The 18,531-nt window shown below is 38.5% G+C and overlaps 1 protein-coding gene across 1 annotated transcript in view; it reads left to right on the top strand.

Moving 5' to 3' along the window:
* OCA2 (OCA2 melanosomal transmembrane protein) overlaps nt 1-17,929 on the top strand; it is a 286,600-nt gene extending 268,671 nt beyond the window's left edge. Inside the window, exon 23 of the mRNA XM_077807125.1 lies at nt 17,842-17,929. Coding sequence (XP_077663251.1) covers nt 17,842-17,929 — 88 coding nt within the window. The remainder of the gene's footprint in view (nt 1-17,841) is intronic.
* The last annotated feature ends 602 nt before the right edge of the window (nt 17,930-18,531 follow it).

Raw genomic sequence — 18,531 nt, 5'->3', positions numbered from 1 at the left:
AACTATTTCCCCATGTTTATTCCCCCACCCCTCACTGTTCCTCAGACATTCTTGTCAACTGCTGGAAATGGCCCACCTTGATTATCACTACAAAAGGTTTCCCCCCCACTCCCCCCCCCCAGCTCTCCTGCTGGTAATAGCTCACTTTAAGTGATCACTCTCATTACAGTGTGTATGGTAACACCCATTGTTTCTTGTTCTCTATGTATAGAAATCTCTGCACAGTATTTTCCACTGAATGCATCCGATGAAGTGAGCTGTAGCTCACGAAAGCTTATGCTCAAATAAATTTGTTAGTCTCTAAGGTGCCACAAGTACTCCTTTTCTTTTTTAGAGATTTTAGTGAGTGGTTTCAGTGGAGTGCAAGGAGCACAAATTAAATGTTTTAAAAAGTCAGTTTTAAATTCTTATTATTCAAGGGGGAAAAACAGATTAATGGTCAAATACAGCCCTGAATTTCGATCTGAACTGTTTACAGCTCAGTTCACAAGAGACCAAATCCTGCTTTTGGATGTATGTACATGGCTCCTACTGGAAGTCAAAAGGAGCCATGTGCTCTGCACCTGAGGGCAGACTTTGACCCCAAGCAGGTGCTGTGAATAGCGTGTAATTTTGTGCTTATCACAAGGAGAAACAGGTAGGAAATAATGCAGACCTTTCTCATCTCCACTGGAGAGCTCTTTGGCTTATATGTTTATTCATTTCTTTTCCCTCAAAAATATGCATACCTAAGAGAAATGCTTTTAAATCTGATACACTGAAGTTCAGAAAGCCATCTGCTAAGTTTGCAGCAACTTTGTATGTTTTCATGGAGTTTAATATTCTGTCATTCTGCTACTCCAGAGTAAGTGTTCTACACACTTGAGTTGTTTATTTAGGTTACCTGGTGTTTTGAATATTATGCAGAGTAATTAAGTGAGGATGTGCTTCTAAATATTCTGAATGCTATCAGCAGTTCATATTTCAGTGTCGAGCAGAATTTGAAATATTAAATACTGTGTCATTAAATAAGTTCCTTCAACTACACTTGTGCAAAGTTGTTTACTTCCAAGCTAACGTGTAACTATCCAAAGCAAAGTACATTTGGTATCGACTAACACAGGTTTATGCATAGAACTACAACCAGTCCATCGCACATTTGCAGTGTGTTTAGTAGTCAGAATACATTGATTCTTCATATAGTATACTGATGGAATATAAAGTTTTATTTTTGTCACCACTCTGAACAGAGCATTCAGAATATATAACTATTTGGAATATAAATTGAATGCAAAGGTATTATTACCTTGAGCAATAATGATGAATAAATCCTCACTTCAGTGATATTTAAAGAGAATTTCTAAGTCATGAATTTGCTTAAAATCTTTTGGTAAATGACAGTTCTCATGTGCTTTGCTTACCAAAGCCTCAGGTATATGTTATGGAGGTGTCAATAGCAATTCCATAGGTAAGCTTGCCTGGAGGTTTCAACTGAAATCACAACTCCTCTTTTTCAAACTTTAATGATTGAGTTGTCTCCCAATTAGTACAATAACCCTTCAGAGGGCACTTGAAATTTCTTTGTGATTTTTTAAGTGAAATTTATGCTAACCATTGCAGCAGAAAACATTTAAAATGTTTTATTTTTGCTGAGTTTTCCCTCACATTTCCTTGCCATTTCCATAGTCCCCACAAATTCCATTCTCTCTCTCTCTCTGCCAGTTCCCATACACATTTTGGTAATATCTGCGATATTGGAACTTTACAGAATTAAGCAGAACTGTTATCTCCCTTCCTCATCATACCTTACTTGAGTTATGCCAAGATTAACTTCTGGAACTGCTCAAATAGTCAACTCCCCTTTTCAACAAAAATGAAAAATTTCAACATTTTTCATTTTCTTCATCAAATTGTACTTTAATTAAATGTTTTTCTACCACCTCTATCCCCAAATCACCAGCTGTGCTGTGCACGTAGTGACAGTGAGCCAGAAAGACAGACTGGGCATGAGATGGACTCTGTATGAGGGTGAGCAGAGATGGGGAGAGGGAGGCTGAGTAACCTGTCCAACAAATCAGTACTTTCTTTGAGACCTCTGCTATTTGTTTAATTTAGCTGCTAAGAGGACAGTGGGGTGGGAGGAGGTATTGTTTCATATTCTCTGTGTATATATAAAGTCTGCTGCAGTTTCCACGGTATGTATCTGATGAAGTGAGCTGTAGCTCACGAAAGCTCATGTTCAAATAAATTGGTTAGTCTCTAAGGTGCCACAAGTACTCCTTTTCTTTTTTCTAATTAAGTACAGTGTACTTAGTCTGATTAGGCAGTCAGTGAAGTTGCCTAAGGACTTTCTCATTTGAACAATATCAAAATTAGAAAACAATTTGCTAGTTAAATAAGGTATCAGGATCAGATTGGAAGTGCTTGATGAGCAATATTTTCTGGAAATTTTTTATATCTTAAATCATTATTTGGAAAAATAATTTTAATGGGAAGCAAAGGCAAAATTTATTTATTAGAAAGGACAGCCAGAGACACGAAATGTTGATAGTTGGACACTTACACAGATTTGCCATGTGAATTGTAGAATATTTAAAATACTTCTATGTAAATGATTTATATTTATCACCTCAGTGAAGAAATTGCTCATGTTTAGTCATTTATCTACTGAAATAACCACCATGTAAACCCTATTGATGGTTCTGATTCAGTGCTTACCCCATGGACAAGTGAAGTTAAGGAGGTTAAATTGCTTATCAGATTTGAGATGAAAACTGGAAGAAATTTGTTAAGCATCTAGACAAGTGCCTTTTAGAGCAACAGAGAAGTGTAATCACTGAGATGGCTGCTCACATTTGATGTAGAACCAGCTGAAAGGATTCGTTTCTGAACAAAACCCCTCATGTTCAAATGTACATAGAGATGGGGCTATGAGAAGATTGACAATAATGTAGCATAATAAAGAGTTCAAAGGATTGCCTAGAACTTCTTATCAGAACGGGACTATGGGAGACAATTTAAATGGAAGATGGATGAGAGCTGGAGACAGCCACCCAAGGTAACAAGACATAGCAAAAATTATTGTGTGTATGTACAATGTCTTGATCCCCAATCCTTATTAGAGCATCTAGGTACTACTATAATACCACTATTAAATAATAAAAATGCATTCCTACAGCTTATCATTAGATTGGATAGAGTGTGTGTATGAGTTCCTGGAAATGTATTGTTAGCAATTCATGGTTAAGTTGAGAAAGCCTTTACTTTGTTCAGAAATCTTTCTGAAGTTTGAAAAAGGCATAAAGTTAGTGTATAGAAAGGGGAGGTGAAGACATCTGCCCATTCCTTATTATTGTGTAATTGGTGCTTTGTATACTCTGTGGCGAGATGGATCTCAGTTCTGCAGAAAGACCTCTGGATTCTGTGGCAGTGTCATTTGTATTTAAAAAAATGGAGGGTTTGGATTAAATAAATGTAATGAATGAATAACTCAGTCACTACAGTAGCCCCTCTGCTGTTTGTTTAATATTAAATTTAGTTCATTTTATGCTGTCCCCACAGATTTCACTGTACCAGACATTTTCATACTGACAATTTATAACTGCAACGTAAAAGATAATCAGGGCACACCTGGCAGGTTTGGCAGTTGAGAAAAGCACAGCTGGAGCCTTTGGCAGTTGGGGATAGCCATCTTGCGTTTGTTTCTGTTAAAATGGTCAGAAGTGAAATAGCTGATAATGTTGAAATTGCTCTCTCTAGTTTTTAGAGTTAACACCCTATTGAGATAAATGGGACAGTCCATATCATCTATAGCACAGTTTAGGTAGCTATTACACTCAGTTCAAATTTTTTAAAGTTTTCTTCACAACCAGGATGACTAGAAACATACTGGATTTTCAAATAAAAGGTTAGATCCTGTCACGTAAAGCTCTGAGAAGGGCTATAGCATATCTGTAACTGCAGAACACACTGGGCTCTGAATAGTCAGTCAGCCAGCAGAAAGGCCCCCTTCCAGAAAGGTGAAATCTAACCTAAAGCAAGACAAGACAAAACTATTATTTATGCCCTGATCCTGCATGCGCTTAACTTTAAGGCCATGAGTAGTTATGCATCACCTAGTGGTAGGTGGGTTAGGCCTCTGTTCCTGCCAGCTCCAATTTTTCTCTCAGGCCACAGTCATGCCATTTGACCATCTGCCTGTTAGTGGGTGTTGACTCAACCCTTCGGTCAGATCCCCCATCCATCTTCTTTCTTCCTGGGGTAAGGAAGATATGGGATCCCCTGGCCTCATGACTGGGGAGAACTTCAACCCGCTTGTTGACCCCTATGGGTGTCCCATACCAGCCGTGTGGTTCTAAAGGTCTTTACCCTCTCCTTCCTTCCCCAAGAGAGAGTCAGGAAGTAAGGGTTTTCATGCCCTTCATAAGGAGGGGGTTGGTGGGGAGACTGGGCTCTCCCACTCCATTAGGCTCCAGCCCAGGACCCAGTAAGAGGCACCAATGTCCAGAACCCAAGAATGCCTTAACTGTCTACCTGGGCCACTTCCTACCACCTACTCTCTCACCAAAGTCTTACAGTTTGCCTCAAAGTAGTAAAATAACTGAACCTTCAGTCCTTCTGGGCTCAGTAGGAAAGCTCTCTCTCTCCAGGAAAAGGTTTCTCTAGCATCCTTCCTCAGGAGCTCTCAGGACAGATCTCTCTCTCTCTCTCTGTCCTATTAGGTCCCTTTTGAGCCGCCGGCTCCCTTTTAAGCTTCACCACCCGCTGAAGCATGCTCTGCAGGTGGGACTGGGTGGGGTTGCCTGGGTCCACAGTTGCTCCTTAACCCCTTCAGTTCCAGTGTGTGTGTGTGTGTGTGTGGGGGGGTGATATACTCCCTATCACAATAGTCCCATTGAAGTTAAAATATGTGCATGCACCATTGCCAGATCAGGGCACTATTGCTTCAAGAACACAAGAATCTAAATTAAAATGGGCCTGATTCTGATCTGTTTTGCACCATTGTAACTCTATTGACTCAATAGATTTACATCAGAATCAGTCCCAGTCATCTATTTTCAACCTGATTTTTAATGGGATTTAACTTTCCCAAAGTAGTTAAGTTTTAAAAATTACATTAATCTAAAACTTGCAATCTGATTTTTCTACTCACCTAAGTATGGCACAAAATGCTGGAAAAAGAAATTACAAGCTCTGCACTATATATCCTAGAGGGAAAAGGAATTTCAAGCTCATTGTTATTTCCTCTGTAAAAATACATTTGAAAGGAGAATGAGTTGTACCAAAGTGTTCTTTATATAGAATTGTGGACAGATTTTTGTTATTATTTTGTGTGCAGCAGAAATTCTTATTCACATAAAGAACCCCCCCCCCAGCATTTATGACTTAGTTATTACATGAATTTAGCACTTGTTTTGGTAATTGTTAGATGAGGTTACAAATACTTTTCCAGCTATGCTTTTACTCATGCACCGTTACATTTATTTTGATGGCATTAAAGGCATAAAACACTTGTGTAATAGTTTGCTGCTCAAGCATTTTGCAGCAGTTCAAATCTGGAAACTTGTTTCTTTGAGGTGGACACAGGGTACGCTACAGCCTTTACATAATCACCTTAATCCTAAACTGACAGTGTCTAAGAATTGGTAATTAGGAGAACATAAAAGAAGTTGCTAATAAATAGAAGAGGTTTTGCAATTTATGGGCATTTATCGTCAGGAGGTGGGACCCATTTGCTTTGTAGTTATGAAAAATCAAATGAAGACAAAGGGGAAAGAAATTGCCCTAGGGAAGTTTAAAAATGAATTTTTATTTCACACAGACTGGTAAAATTTAACCGTTGAAAACATTGCTTGCAAATGATTTATTTCTTACTGAGATGGGAGCTCTATCCCAAAGAAGAATTGTTCATCATTATTCCTTTTAATTTATATTTGAAGATAACAAAGCCTGAAGTACAGATTGTAAAGCTTCTAAGTTCAGTGGTGCCCACACAAGTAAAAACCATTTTGGGTAATATGGAAGTTATCTAAAGCAATCTTTTATCTTTCGTAAGTCTAAATAAATCATTCCAGCCAATAGGACAATGTTCATCTTCTTGCCCTTCAGTGCATTAAGGATGTTGGTGCAAGCGTCAGTGAAAAATCTTGTTTCATAATGCTGCAGTTCACATTTATTGGAGTAAAAATATTACATCTTCTGCCGGCATTTTCCTTAGCTGAGGAAGCCAAATTCAGAGACATAGGAACCTAAAATGCAAAATGGTATAAATGCACTGGAAACAATGGACAGACTCAAAGCTGATATTCAAAAAAAACCCCAAAAAAGATTATGCTATGATCTTGTGGTGGGGGAATTTAGGGTCTATTTGGAATAACTAACCACATGGTTGGTTTTCCCAGTTGTAGATAAGAGTAACTTGACAGGTAAGAGAGTAATGGAGAAGTGCCATTTCACCTTATTCTGAAAAATGATAAGGAAAGTGTAATGCTTTGTAAAGCTCTAAAGCATAACAAGACTATTCCAATAATCTCTTTATCTTAATCCCTCTGTACTCATTATAGCTGTAGGCTTGAGTAATATTTATGACTTTCTTTCTCAAAAAAACACTTGAAAACATAAAGGCCTGCATTTTAAAGAGTTACTAGTGATTTAAGATGCTCAGTCTGGGATGCCTTAAAGGGGCTTGATTTTCAGAATGTGCTGAGCACCCATCCTTTCAGTCCCTATAGATTCATGTTTACACCATGTACCTTAACAGCTCTGTGTTAATCAATCTAATTGGTTCCAGTGAATGTATCAAAACTGTGCAAACTGAATTTTCTAATATGGTTTGCTACTAAAAACAACAGGTTTTCACACACATAATAATGTCAGGAGTTTCAGAAAGTAGATTGATCTCTTTCCACCCACATCAACGTAATGATGCCACTGGCAATAGTCTTGTGTTGCAGAGAAGAAGTTCTGTATGTGTTATCTAGCAAATCTCCCATGATGATGTTCATCTCACTAGCAAATGGATGCTGGTAAACATATAACGACACTGTAGCTTTCTAAAGGCACTGGAGTCATTTCTTTATATTTACATTTTCTAACTGTTGGAACTGTGTGAGACTTTGATAATGAAACCAGAGGAAATTGAAAGACTGGAAGAACATATGCCAAGTCTGTTGTGGGGTGTGGTTAAAGGGTGGTCACATTGCCTGCCTCAAACATTGGGCCATGCAATATTTTGCAAGCAACCCTTAAAGATATATTTGTGTGTGTGTGTCTACATACCTGCACAGTACATAGAAAGCTAATACATGATAGTGTGGTTTAGCAGTGGCATAAGGTTGAGTATAACGAGTATAATGTACAAGCAGTGAAGCTATGAAAACCATCTCAGATCTCCCATATTAAAACATATTCTGTGTATTTTGTGTCACAGCTCCTTTGCTGGTAGCCAGGAAAGGGACTAGTCAGCTGTTCCTAGAAGGCGTAATGAGCTGAGAGCACCATTCTATGGCACCAGGTAGCAAACCCATTGAGAGAAATTTGGGGCCTCCATACATCATTTGCTGGGGACCCATCCCCTCCCATTTCACTTCAATTTTACCTCAGTTACTGATGGTTCAGGGGCCTCCTGAGTTCAAGTCCCTAGTACAGTTATTCCGCCCCCGGCTCCTCTCTTGTCAGCCCTGCTGGTAACAGTGCTTATGGGGCACAGGAGTATTTTGATTTGAATGTGTAGGTTTAAATTAACGGGCCTGAAACTCATATGAACAGAAACCATGCAAAGTGAATTTGCCTATAAAGTTTGCCAAGGCATGTGCAAACTGAAATTGGAGCACTTGGCTCAGTCCTGCTACCTAGATACTTCTGTCTAAATATATAGAGCCATTATAGATGATGTTTCAATTGACTATATAATATACACTTGGGTGTTAAACTTTTTTCCCCCCTCTGTTTAGTATACAAACATAAGAAACAAAAGGAAGTTCACATACAAACCGTTAGAATAACATTGAACATCTGGCTTAATTTACAAAACCCAGGAAATCCAGAGCTAAGGGTAAAATTCAATACTTGACCTAACCCAATATGCTAACATATGGCATATAAGATTGCTCATATTTAGATACCCGTAATACTGAGGTATGCTCAATTGGCTGGTAACGAATGGACTATAAATTTGCTTGCTTCTGGCCGCTCATTTTGGAGCCTTAACATTTTTCAGTAGTACTGTATTTTTCCTTGGGAATATTTGTTGATATAGAACAGGGAAAATGTATTTTTAAGTGGAGTCAGCTGAATAAAATGCTGCAAACAAGTAGATATAAAGCAAATTAAGATTTTAAAGGACTCTGTAGATTTTAGCAGTATTAAAACTCAGGGAAATCTGCTTATGGTACAGAGCTGTCTAGTAAAAGTGATTGAAGCACCTTTGTGTCTCTAAGCCACTGAAAAAGACCATATGCATGATGGAAAATAGAAACAATGGATGCAATATTGGGTCACTGTTAGTGGGTTGTGTGGTGTTTCCTCCAGTTTTTTTTTAATGTAGTTGATATTTGAAGGAAAAATCTGAATGACAGACACCAAAGGTATTCTGAAATAATTAAACCAACCTACCCCCCAGCTAAATAACTAGAATTTGGAGAATGACAAATGTAACCTAAATTCCATTAGGTAAGTAGTTAATAATTGTGCTCTTTATTTAAAAAATCACTTATTCTTTCAGGCTGTCACATATTTCTGAGTAATGTTACATAATACAGGTGTTAATTGTTCAAAGTCCAATATAAATATTCCTCTGGTGGTCAAAGCCAAAAAGTGTCGCTTTCTCTTTTAAACTCACTCACTCTTTTTCTCTTTCTCTTACACTTACACACACACACACAGAGGTTTAAAAATATTAAGACATAGGAAGACGAGAAACTGAATTGCTCTCATTATCTGCCTTATGGTATAATGTCTGAAAGTGAATTTATAGTTCACCACTGGAGCAAGAGCAAATCACCAGAATCTTGACTTTGTAAAGGGCACCATCTTTATTTTTAAATATATATTTGTTCCCACTGGCCCTCTAGAAGCTAAAATGTGCTTTGTTGATGGACATTAGAGTTCTTTCTGTGGGGAAACTAAGGAAAAACTTTTTCACTAGGAGGGTGGTGAAGCACTGGAACGCATTACCTAGGGAGGTGCTGGAATCTCCTTCCTTTGTGGTTTTTAAGGTCAGGCTTGACAAAGCCCTGGTTGGGATGATTTAGTTGGGGATTGGTCCCACTATGAGCAGGGGGTTGGACTAGATGACCTCCTGAGGTCCCTTCCAACCCTGATATTCTATGATTCTTTGAAAGATCAGTCTCCTTCATGTCAAGTTGGAACCAGTCAAGAAAAGGACATTGGGTCATTTGCATTAGTGGTATAAAAGGTGGTAACTGGTTATCATAGTGGAAAGTAGGTATTTTAGGGTGTTCTTGCAGTGTGATATTTTGTCTATTGCAATTAGTAAAGATACTTGAGATAGCTGCTCCCAGTTTAAGGGCGAGGAGCTTACCCTGTGAGCTGTCCTCAGCATTAGAGCTCACTTTCTTTCTGTTGGCCTGGCCAATCCCAGATTTGTTCAGGGTTCAATGCAAGACTCATCTGTTATCTCAGGTTTTTCAGGGAGGAGTGACTCTGAGGGATTTAAGATGGTTGGTTGAGGGGTATGGTGGTGGATTAACTGGTTATTGGTGATAATAATGGGCTATCTTGTGAATTGACTTTGGACAGTAAAGTATTTGCATTAAAGATAGCTATCTTTTTGGTTTTATGGGAATGTGTAAGAACTTCTGCATCAACCGTGGCTTTCCTTTGAGGAGCAGCTTCTACATTGCTGATGGCAATGTGTGTGTGTGTGTGGGGGGAGGGGGTTAGTTTGTGTTTTAGCCAAAGAAAATGAACCCATTAGGAAAAAAAAACCAAATACTTCTAAAGGATGCTTTGTTGTTTTTTTCCTGTTTTTGCTTGTTTGCTGAAGGAGACGGTACAAATGAAATATAATGCCTCTTGACCACCTCTTTGTGCTTAAGTGCTTTGCTGAATAGGGGTGGGTTACTCACATACTTGAAGCTAAACACATGCTTAAATACTTTGCTGAATTGCAGCCTTGAATCCTGAAATCTATGCCCAAAGCTACTCTTTACTAGCCCGTAGGTAGTCTTTGGCTACCTATTTTTCCACAGTATGAAATCACTAAGGACTTGTCCATAGAGGAAGAAATGTTGAATTGGTGTGATATACAGATTTAGCTCTGGCCACGATAACATACACCAGATCTCAGAGTAGCAGCCGTGTTAGCCTGTATCCGCAAAAAGAAAAGGAGTACTTGTGGCACTTTAGAGACTAACAAATTTATTTGAGCATAAGCTATCATGAGCTACAGTGAGCTGTAGCTCACAAAAGCTTATGCTCAAATAAATTTGTTAGTCTCTAAGGTGCCACAAGTACTCCTTTTCTTTATACAGCAGATCTGTACCCAGCCTAAATTATACCCCTCTTCGCACATCAGTGAACACATCTCAAAAAGTTTAAACCTGGTAGTTTAATTTAGCCACAGTTTATACGTGGAGAACTGAACCGTGGCTCATTGTATTTTCTGCACTCTCATCCAGATATGGTGAGGTTCAGCTTCTGATACATTTTTCTCACTTCTTTATACTGATATGATAACTTAAAATAAAATCATCTTCAGATACAAAAGGAAAGGAAGAAAAGTTACACAAATGCATCTATGGTATGTTCCTTCCCAACATCAAACTACTGACATTCTCTCTCTTTTTCATTACAATTTGTTGGCTTTCATTTTTAACATTCTACCCAGGGGTCAGCTGGACCTAATAATTTCCTGTGGGAGGCAGACAATTAATGCCAACAGGAAGGTCACTATATTCATCAGCTGCTGTTGCTATCTCACCGTCAATTTGTTGCAGTCTTTTGAAGTCATAACTACACTGCTTTTCTCTATATTTCAGTGGGCCATTCATAGCTTTTAGTATTTCCCCATGGTGTTTCATACAAGTATCTACCATCACCATCCCTGCCTTCTCAGGCTTGAATAGCTTTTGAATAGTTATTATACAGGCATTTGTTTTTCTGAGACCACCTATATTTCACATGAACTGCACCACAGAGACAGTAGAGCTAGGCAAATATTGCAAAAACATGTCTGTGACTATTGATTTGAACATTCAAGTTGGAACTGGTATATTAACCATTTTCTTTACAGTGAAGGACTACACTGACTGCTTTTTTTCTTCAGATGAGCAGATTTTGGAAGGCCAGCAAAATGCTCACTACAGGTAATGTTTGGAAAGCATGACGTTTTTTGTCAAAAAGAATTCAGGAGGCTTTTTTCCAGAACGTAGAATGCACAATTTAACACCATTTATTTTTCTCACTTGAAATTTAATTTTTCCTGACCTGAGGTTCATTATTTGGAGGGACCGTATGGAAAATCTTGGCACAGACTCAAAACCAAAAGAAAACTGGGAGAAATTATTGTAATTTTAGCAATCAGAAGAAAATGTGGTTATAGGTTACGTTCAGTGTTTTCAATTACACGTTAACTACTATGTATGGTAACTGGTAGGTAACTACACTATAATTTTTATGTAATTCCAGGCTATGTGCAATTCACGGTAATTTTAGTGTTTCCTGAATGATCATTGGCAGTGTTAGCTAGCTGCTATTTTAGAAACAGGTGTCCAATTGTGAAGGTGTCATAGTCTTGTGGATAAGCAGGAGCACCTCTTTTTTAGACCTTTTCTTTAAATGGGCACTAGAGCCAATACCAGCCTGTCCTTTCAAAGTATGGAAATAACAGTATTTTGTGGACGTGGGATGTTGGAAAGTTGAGACAAACAAAAAGGCAGGAGACGCAGAGATTAGCATGCAGTGGAAGACAGCAGAGAAGGAGGAGATAAGGGAATAGGAGACGGACTAAGAGAAATAGAAGGGATAATAAGAACAGAGAAAGAAAGGGGGAGATGAATTCCTAGGACCCTGACGACCAGGGGACCACACATGAAAAATATATCCCAAATTAGGGCATCCGATGAAGTGAGCTGTAGCTCAGGAAAGCTCATGCTCAAATAAATTGGTTAGTCTCTAAGGTGCCACAAGTACTCCTTTTCTTTTTGCGAAGACTAACACGGCGGTTACTCTGAAACCTATTATAAAAAAGTTTCCCACCAGTATTCATTCAGATTTTTAAATAGATTTACTTCAAGTGTGTTTGCACATTTGTGTGTGTTAGCCTTACATGTTTTCTAGTGAATCAATATACTTGTAGGAATGGTTGCAGAAGCAGATAGTTTTATGTAAATGTTGAAGTATTCTGAAAACTTTCTTCTACGGGTTATGTTTATCCAGTCGGAGAACAGAAAATATACCACGTACTTTTGGTGACCAATCATATGCTCAGATTTTAAATATCAAATGTGAAATTTTCTGTTTGTGACACAATTTAATGAACAGTACTAAAACTCTATTGGCTTACTCTGGCAGAGAATTTGGCAGCAAACACTCAGAATGAGTTCCTTGAAAATGAGCTGCATACCAAAGATTATTTGCAAAAATTATTTAGCAAGTAATTTTGGATGAAGAGTAAATCTGAGAAAATTGAAGTGTTCACAGATTATTCACAAATGCAAAGAAATGAAATTTGTACAAAAAAATCTTGTCTCAGTTCTAGATGAGATGTAGAACGTGGACTTGCTCCTTGAAAATATGAGTGGTTTTCTTCATATTTAAATAAGTATAGACCCACAACTCTTTTGTAAGAAAACTAGTTAACAGCTGCCATTCTTCATCCATGATAACTGTTCTCCCTTCCTCCCCACAAAAAAGGTGTGTGTGAGTTAATGTTTAAATAAAGAGGATTACAAACATATCCTTTTGATTAAGAATCATGGATATTGCTATCGTTATACATTCCTTTTGAAAGGAAATGTAAACGAGCCAGCTTGTAAACCTAATGATAGAAACTTCATTAACAGGAGTGAATTGCATCTAGAAGCTTCAACACCCAAATCCAATTTCTGAGGCAGCTTTTGTAATTTCAAGATGTGAATTTTTGAAATGAGCTTGTCACTGTAGGATTTCCAAACCAAAGTGTGGCACGTGTTCAGGGTCTGGCCTGAAATGACAAGGACTCATATTGTATCTTCTGTTTGGTTAAACATCTTCTCATATAACATGGCACTTGCCAGGTGTGCAACACATTTCCTTATTGTGTGTACAGGTGTTGATAATGGAGAGGCCAGTAAGTGGGAGAGAAGAATTTTCAAGAAGTTCTCTAGAATGCTCCATAAATTACATTCTTAAAAGGATATTCAGGTATAGATTAGGGATGAAATTCAAGCCTCATTTTAAACTAGTGTGCAACCCCACAGCAGTCAGTTGGGTGACACAGAAGTGAGAGCAGAACTTGGCACTCAATGTTCATATATACTATCACCATGATCCATATTTGTAACAGCTTGAACCACTACTGCCAATGGTTTGATCTTGGAGGATTGCTGGTATCATCTTGCAACTCCAGAACTGACGAGAGAACTTCACCTTCCATTTTGAGAGATGTCTCTGCAGATCCTCTAATGATTCACTACCCTTGGTGCTATGTGCTCAGAACAATCTAGAAGGCAGTGACTGTTGGGTCTGTCTTTTCTTCAGGGTAAATCACTTTTCTAGTATATCCCACTGTAAGCCACCCCCCCACCCAATTTCTCTGAATGGTTCTGATGTCTCTGCCTCATTTTAGAGAGAGCTGTATTATGCTATGACTTTTGCATAAAATGTTTCGTTTAGGTGGCAAGGTACATAATCGGTTCATTAACTGTAGGTGTATTGTTATAACAGGAAAATGACTCCCTACATAACTAGCCTTATATTTAATATACATTTCCTTTTTTAATTATTTAGGGGAACAATGAGAGAGATGTTGCTCCCTTTCATATTCCTCCCAAGTGTTGGTGTGCTCGCACACATTTGAAGTGGTGGTGTTGGGGTAAGGAAGGGTTGTTTTGACTTCTGAGATCTGCTGATCTGTGGTGTTATGGTTTGGAGTAGCATCAGATTAGCACACTACCAGCCACAACCCTAGCTTTACTTTGGAGGAGCATACCATGACTGCAATATAGTTTCTGATCTGGTCCCCTCTTTATTCCTGTCCCTAACAAACCGTGGTTCAATTTTCTCTTGTTTTTATATTCTCCCTCTCCTAAATACACTGGATGAAATTCTGGCCCCACTGATGTCAAAGGGAGTTTTGCTATTGATTTCCATGGGGGCCAGGACTTCACCCTCTATTCCAGCAGTTGCCTGAGGCCAGTGTTCGTTCTGTACACTGCACAGCAACAGTAATGTTGTAGTTTTTATGTTCTGTGAAATATGTTCTTAGATGGGGTGGTTTTTTTTAAATGAAAGTACCTATAAATTACATTGTAAATGTTTTGGGGCAGGTACCGTGTCTTCCTGTTTGCCAGTACAGCACCTAGCATTGTGGATCCTGGTCCTGACTGGAGTCTTCCAGCACGACAACTAATAAATACTATTAATCATTTTTTTGTTCACAACTATAACACTTCTCTCATCTGCACAGAGATTAGCAAAGCGAAAATGGTAGCAGTAAATTCAGGTCCATCAGATTACTGTTCAGGCCACTGGTAAAACCAAGTCCCACACTACACGAGTAGTTGCGTGAGTAATAAAAGTCAGTGGAACTACTTGCGTGAGTGACTATGCATTGTTGTGGCCCACCGCAAATGCCCCAAATAAATCAATGAAGTAAGGTATTACACAACATGAGTAACCAGAACCAGAACCAGACCTTTGACTCTTACTGTTAAAGCAAAGGTATGACTAAAAATCCTGCATGTTTGCATGTTGTTCTGCATAATTCATGTACTTCCCGTGCAGAACTGCACAAAGCTGGAACCAATTTTTCAATTCTTTTTTTACAGAAAGGCTAGCAATTATTGCTTTTTTAAATCCCCTCTCTTCTTCTCCTTATGCATCCAGGTATTAAGTGCCCTTCATCTCTGAGCTCTTGTGTATCCGCTTGTGAGACCCAATAAGTTATATTAGTACAGGACAGGATCTGGGCTTTGCTAAGTCACTGGAGCTTACCCAGCAGCACTGAATTTATTGTTCAGTAAGTGCAAGGTCTAATGTAAGTCTGCAGTTTCTTTTCCTATGAAATCCTTAGCAATCTCACCTTCACCAGACCCTTGTTTGGAAATTCACTGGATGCATTTACATTTGTAGAAGGACTTTTTTACAGCACCATTTTATTTTTAAAGTGAATTTGTCAGATCTGAGCACTTTTAAAAGTGAGATGGCAAATCTTAGGAAGATCAAATGAGCTCAGAAAGAAAAAGACTGATATTGTCTGAAAAGCAGTTAGGTGACCATATAATTATTTTTTTCTAATTTCAAAGGCAGCTTTAAAACTCAGAAAGCTGTTTGGCAATGCCATGAATTTAATAATACAGTAATTTTGTGAAAGGATAATTGTGCAGCTTTTTAGAATAAGGAATCATTCAAAAGCTAACACCGGAACAGTCTAGCTGGGGGAGAAAATATACTAGGATATACTCCAAATCAAATTTAGACATAAAAAGGAAGCCATGCCTTCTGGGTAACTTTGTGACAAGCTATTGCATTCTTATCTTACCAAAAATCACTAGGATTCTGTGTCTGTTTTGTTCACATGCATAAATGAGAATTACCATACACCTTCCTCAGGGAATATTTGGAAGTCTTGGCAGCCTGGTTGCCCTGTCTAACAATCCCTCATTCCCCTTCTGTTCTTCCAAAAACCCCTTTCTCCCCACAAACAAGCAAAAACTTAACTCTGCTGTTGCTAACCAATGTTTTGAGAGCTCTGATGATGCATGGCCCCTACTGCCATCCTTAAATCCCGGAGTGACATGGGGCCTCCCAACATACAGGGGAGAGTGGCTGGCATCATACGTAGGAGTTGCCATAATGGATCAGAGACTATTGTCTAACATCCTGTCTCTGACAGTGATCAACACCAGGTGCTTCAGGGAATGTGCCAGAAATCCCACAGTAGGCAGATGTGGAATAATGTGCCCGCCAAGGAAGTCTTTACTTTTACACTCACTCAGTTTTGTGGATAACTTCTATTTTTCTTGGGTTGCCTCAGTTTCTGTGGGGTGGTCAATGGGATGAAAGGCTCACTGGGACATTGGGTCCAGAGTGGTAAAGCAGGCTGGTGGGGACATATGGACAATGAGGGGTGAAAAAGCAGTTTATTTTTAACAGAGGTAGTTCTAACTAACATTTTTTTTTATGCTATCTGCCTGTTATTGCTAGTCTACCTTGTCTAAGCTTCTTTGGCAGGGGCTGTCTGTCATTATGTGTTTATACACTGTCTAATGCCATGGATTTCCGATCCTGACTGAGGCCTCTAAATGCTACCGTAATAAACTGCTACTAATACTAAAGCTCCTCTAATGCCATTGGACCTGTCCTGCTCAGATCACTCTACGTGGCAATGAAACAGCATTAGAAAGCGTTACATAAACCCTGGACAGAATAGTGTTGCAGGTGCAGGTACGGAGCAGGAGGAAGAGCAGATTGCACCACACGCATCCCAAATGTTATTTTCTTTTAAAATGTGTATATTTGCATATGGAGAAAGGGAAGATAAGGAGATTTTAAAGCACATGAGACCTGAGAGTTTTCTCTCCCTGTCAGCAGCTACACGTGCGTTCCTTTGCTGTCTGAGTAATTAATGGTGGATGAAGGGTGATGTCTTGAACCCTCTAGAGGCTGCCTAACATGATAAGCAAGGCAAAAAGCATCACTAATACATTCACATATACTAGGTACATCCTTCTTCAATTGCCAGTGAGGACAATGAATGAAATATTGGCACTTCAAAGAACACTATCACACTTTGATCATGCTTAGTAAAAGAGGTGGATGAATATGAACCTTGAGAATATGAGTAAAAAGGTCATGTGTACGAAATATTATACGACACTGCAGGACACACAAAGTCCTGCCCAGTCTTCAGTTTCTGTCATTTTTGAATTTTCTGTCAACAGAAGCTTTAAAAGCTTAAGTTCATTCTGCAAAATCGTACTGTGGGATTTACCTCTGCTGAAAGAAGTGTTTTGACATGAAAACAAATCTTTTAACACTTTCCACACAGGCCAAAGAGATTTCCTCAGATACTCTCAGAAGTTGGTGCATCTTGTAGAACTACAATACTTTTCAGCTGACACTCAAGACCGTTCCGCATTATGGGGATAAATACAGTACCAGCATGATGAGGTTTATTATTTAAATGCCATTGGAAGCCAGCTAAACGAATGTCAGCCATAAACCAGAGTTATAAAGGACCTTATTAAGGTTAGAGTGTACACACAGTATGAAGACATAAGTAGTGAATGAGCTATCCTACTGCTTGCTTACCTTGTGAGAACTGATATAATCCACGTAATTGCGTATTGACTGGCACATGACCAAGACATTCAGTTCTAGATTCTCAGTTGGCATAAATTGCTGGAGATCCATTGAAGTCAATGGAGCTATGCTGATTCACCCCATGTGAGGGTCTGACCCACACTTTTCTAAATGTCATAACTGGAAGTAGAAAGTCTCAACTTGAACATTAGCTCACCAGGGATCACTGTCATAAACCCGCCGTACCTAATGTTCTTTGATTTTTTTGAAATGTTGTAAAGGTATCAAAAGCTAAGGACTTGTATGATAACTTTTACTTTTGCTTTCAAAGTCTGACTGCCATGTTATTGCATAGTGTTGCATTCTTATTGATCTTTCTTTATTTTGTTGTTTCAGGTTGGGTTTCCCAATGATGATTATGTCCTGTACTATTGGGATGTGTTACCTCCTTGTTGCTCATGTCGTACTGGGTTGGAACACTTAATAATTTGTACTTTCAAGACAAAAAGAAGATTTCTGTCTCGTTCAATCTATACATCAGAGCACTAAGACGACACCATAGAAAAGAAGAAGAAAAAAACCCCACTTTAAAAAGCGATGTATTGATTAAAATGATTGGCAGTCTTACTTTTTGTCATTCATAACCTTATCTTCTGTGAACAATTTGCAGAGCTGAGTATTGAAGTTTAAAGGATTCAAAGTGTTTGTCATGGTCAATATTAATAAGCACATAAAGAGATACCATCACAAGGGAATATGTTGTGTCCTGAAACCTTGTCTTGCCACAATCTGAGTACAGTCATAGATGAAAAAGCCTCATTCACAATGGAAGACGTTCAGTAGTTTCTTCTTAGGGGTTCATTTGTCTTTGTCAGTATATTTAGCTATTTGTATTAAAGTAACTAACATTCCATCTGTACAAGCTGTAACAATTGACATATAAGTAGACAATCTGTACACTATAAGTGATGTACCATTATCTAGGTTCAAAAATAAAAACATCCCAATAAAAATTTGGTATGGAAGAAATTATTCTTTTGAAATTGACTAATAAGTCATACGCCATAATGTGTTTTCATTTTAAAA

This window comes from Eretmochelys imbricata, chromosome 1, assembly GCF_965152235.1.
Source record: "Eretmochelys imbricata isolate rEreImb1 chromosome 1, rEreImb1.hap1, whole genome shotgun sequence".
NCBI classification, from domain to species: Eukaryota; Metazoa; Chordata; order Testudines; family Cheloniidae; genus Eretmochelys; species Eretmochelys imbricata.
Note: the sequence above shows the minus strand (reverse complement) of the source record. Positions and strands in the feature narration are given on the sequence as shown.